A 3,936-nucleotide genomic window follows, 5' to 3' on the forward strand; every position below is an offset into this window, starting at 1 on the left:
TGGACAACACCTGGAGAGCAGCTTAGGCCATCCCTGCCTGCTGTGGCCAATACTGTCATAAAATTGCAGAGACTCCATGGTGTCAGCCAGAACGACCCCAGTCAATGACCCAGAGTCCAGCTTGCTGAGCAGAGTTCATGGTGGTCCTCACTCAGCTCTGGCCCGAGCTGTCCTGCAGAATGAGGGAGCCAAGTGCCTGCCATGGCCCATGCTAAGGCCTGAGCTCCCTTTGCAGCACAGGTCTGACCTCAGGAAAGTGGACCTGACCTCAAGTCAGGTGACCAGAATTACCCTGCTAACCTCTGATGTCCCAAACGTTCACAGTGTTGTGTGGTAATAACAGCAGCCCCCAAACCAAATGTGTCCAGAAAGCTCGGCTGACGTTCATTTCATACCAATTGCAGGTTTCAGAGGGGTATCTGCACCTGGCAGTGTGGTCATTTTAATGGCAGAGGGCAGCTTAAATTCAGTGAACTCAGGTACACTGTTGGTGAGACAGTGTAGTGGTTAAGAGGCAGGTGGCTACCTCAGGAGGCTTCCAACCCAGAGTGTAAGATCATAAAATGAATACGGAAGATGGTGGGAAGCAAAGGTAACGCAGACCCTGAAAGATCACGACATTTCCCCCTCGCTCCAGCCCAAGCGGCATAGCTTCTGATGACCTATCCCAAATGACAGAGCTGAATGAGAGGAAGTGTATCTGTGCAGCCACGAGAGGTGTAATGCTGAAGCTGGGCTTCAGATGGTTCTGAAGTCCGGCTTCTTCCTTGATCCCCGCTGCTTCGGCACGCTACTGGTGCTGAGTAATTGTTGGACAACCAGTTAACCCCCAACTCTCCATCTCACAGCCCAGGGGCTGCCGCCACCTGGACATGGAGCCCACTCTCCACAACTCCACTGACTTCCTCCTCCTGGGCCTCATCACCCGCCCGGCACTGCCCGGACTCATCTTCACAGTGGTGTTCTCCATCTTCACGGTGGCCGTCACCACCAACGTGGTCATGGTTCTGCTCATCCACGTGGACTCCCGCCTCCACACACCCATGTACTTCTTGCTGAGCCAGCTCTCCATCATGGACACTGTCTACATCTGTGTCACTGTCCCCAAGATGCTCCAAGACCTGCTGTCCAAGGAAAAGACCATTTCCTTTCTGGGATGTGCACTTCAGATCTTCCTCTACCTGACCCTGATCGGAGGCGAGTTCTTCCTGCTGGGCCTCATGGCCTATGACCGGTACGTGGCTGTGTGCAATCCTCTGCGGTACCCGCTCCTCATGAACCGTAGGATTTGCTTAATCATGGTTCTGGGCTCCTGGGTTGGTGGCTCCTTGGATGGATTCATGCTGACGCCTGTGACCATGAGTTTCCCCTACTGCGGGTCCCGAGAGATCAACCACTTTTTCTGTGAGATCCCAGCGGTGCTGAAGCTGTCCTGCATAGACACATCTCTCTACGAGACCCTGATGTACGCTTGCTGCGTGCTGATGCTGCTCATCCCCATTTCCATCATCTCTGTGTCCTACGCACGCATCCTCATCACTGTCTACCGCATGAACTCTGCGGAGGGCAGGCGCAAAGCCTTCGCTACCTGCTCCTCCCACATCATGGTGGTGAGCATGTTCTACGGAGCTGCCTTCTACACGAACGTGCTGCCCCATTCCTACCATACACCAGAGAAAGACAAGGCTGTGTCCGTCTTCTACACCATCCTCACCCCCATGCTCAACCCCCTCATCTACAGCCTGAGGAACAAGGAGGTGGCCTCAGCTCTGAGGAAAGTGCTGGGGAGATGTGCTTCCTCCCAGAGAATAAGAGCAGGGTACCTGTCTAGGAAATACTAGGGGACCAAGGCATCCCTGCTCATGTGGCCAGTGACAGTGTCCTCCCAGGAGATATGTCAGTGTCATTCCGACAGTCTGAGGTTCTCAGCTGGCTCACCAGCCTGTGCAAGCATCCTACAGGAGCCCTCGTACAGGTAGCAAGCACCTCAACACTGGCCAGCTAGCAAGTGTCTCAGCACTGGCCAGCTAGCAAGAGTCTCAGCACTGGCCAGCCTCCTGTGTGGGTCGAACAGCGGTGCTTTCCGGCTGATGCCTCAGGTGGTGGCACTCTGGCCCCGGTGAGCACCACTTCAGAATGCCCTGAGTAGATGTCACATGGGGTCTTGGGCTTTCCGGTCCCCGTTGCGTGACAACCTTCCATGCCAGTTGCAAGGAGTTTTGCCTGTCTTTGATGATTTAGTTTCGAACATTCAGTGTGGTGAAATAGGTTCTAATGCTAATGGTGTCTCAATTTTATTTAGGAAGTTTTGTGAACAAGGGATTGTGTTTGGTGTTCTGTGTTTTCATCACATTTTATGTCTTTATTTTCTTGCCTATGAAATTATATGGTCAATTCTTACCATGCCTGTCTTCCTATAGTCTAGAGTATGCCTGGAAATTAATAATTGTTTGCTTGATTGATTAATAAACTGGTAATAGATAAATGTGGAATGAGCAAATCAAGACCTGCCCAGCTCACGTGCTTCCTCTGGGCTAACTTGCTCTGTGTTCTCGCGCTGTCTCTCCGTTGGTGTGTTGGTAGACACGCATCTCTCTGCTGGTGTGTTGGTAGACACGCATCTCTCTGCTGGTGTGTTGGTAGACACGCGTTTCTTTTCCCGTTAGTTAGGGTCAGATGAGGCGTTTTGATAGGTGTCAACCTGAATCCAGCTTCAACTGAACAGGGGACGGGGAGCCTTCCATGACCTACTTACCCCACTTCCTTTGTGTAAGGGCCTCAAACTTGAGAAACAAGATACTGGGAGTTCACCTGGTGCTCTCCTCTAGACCACAGGCTTAGAAAGTGATTCTCAGTGGTGTGCAGTTGACAGACGAAGCCAAAGACGAGCCGTCCTTGGCTCTTTGAGCATCAGCTCCGAGGCGGAAGCAAGCATCTCCCCCAGCATGCCCACTCAGGCGAGAAGCTGCCCTGCAGCACCCTGACCACCAGCCTGGCTTTGTCTCCCAGGTTTCTAAGAATTTCACTTTATCCTGAAGTTAAACGAGTAATGAGCAGACAGGATGGAAGCACGGCCAGAGGGGTGAATTCCTCTGAGTGCGAAGCAGCCTGGGATTCTCTTGGGAAACGTCAGCTCCAGCCTGCTGAAGGCAGTGTCCCTGTGCCCCACTGCCCGAGCCTTCCCCCTCCTGCTGCCTGCAGCACCTCTAGTGCCCTTTCCCTCCACAAGGTCCCTGCACACTGCACTTCCCATCTCTCCTCCACTGGGACTCCGCCTCGCTCCTGTGTCCATGGAGCCTGCACATTACCTGGGGCATGTGTTAGGATCTGCTAGGACATTTGCTCCTGCACCTCTGAGATTCATTTTCTTGCATGATTAACAAGGGCATTTAACTTATACATTGGTTAATGTTTCAAAATATTCAAAATACTTGAAGAGCAACAAGTAAGAGAAGAACATCTGGACAATCCCTGGAGAGACCCCAGCGTCGCTGGCTGAGTGTGGAGGGAAGGGTGCTCTGCCGTGCCACTGAGGACTCTAGTCGGAGGCGGTTACACCAAGCGTCACTCTGTGATGGCTGGTCAGCAGTGCCACTTCCGATGGATTTTCAGTCATGTCTCTTCTTTAATAAGATCTCTAAAGAACTGGAAAACCTGTCATGCAGGGTGCGTGGTGGGTGTCCACCCCTCAGACACCAAGATGAGCTGCGACCCAAGAGGAGCAACAGGGGATGTTTTTGATCAGTTCACCAAATTCCCATATGAGGAAGTGTGTGGTCACCATATTTTCATCTCTATTAAAGACAATGCATTAACCTGGAAATGACAAATACAAAAACCCAGCCCTAATTTTGTCAATTGCATACTTGCAACAGGGCATGCACCGTTCCAGATGAGGCAAAAAGGTGAATGACACTCTGTCCCTGTATCTCAGAA

At 52.0% G+C, this 3,936-nt stretch overlaps 1 protein-coding gene across 1 annotated transcript; it reads left to right on the plus strand.

Annotated features, from left to right (window-relative positions):
* The first annotated feature begins 872 nt into the window (after window positions 1–872).
* Window positions 873–1,841, plus strand: LOC124973370 (olfactory receptor 2T2). The gene has a single exon (XM_047537325.1). The coding sequence runs from the start codon at window positions 873–875 to the stop codon at window positions 1,839–1,841; it is 969 nt and encodes a 322-aa protein (XP_047393281.1).
* The last annotated feature ends 2,095 nt before the right edge of the window (window positions 1,842–3,936 follow it).

Source organism: Sciurus carolinensis (genome assembly GCF_902686445.1).
Source record: "Sciurus carolinensis chromosome 19 unlocalized genomic scaffold, mSciCar1.2 SUPER_34, whole genome shotgun sequence".
Taxonomy (NCBI): Eukaryota; Metazoa; Chordata; class Mammalia; order Rodentia; family Sciuridae; genus Sciurus; species Sciurus carolinensis.

Excerpts from the sequence above, each read along its gene's own strand:
- LOC124973370 (XM_047537325.1), top strand. The coding sequence starts at position 873 with ATGGAGCCCACTCTCCACAACTCCACTGACTTCCTCCTCCTGGGCCTC.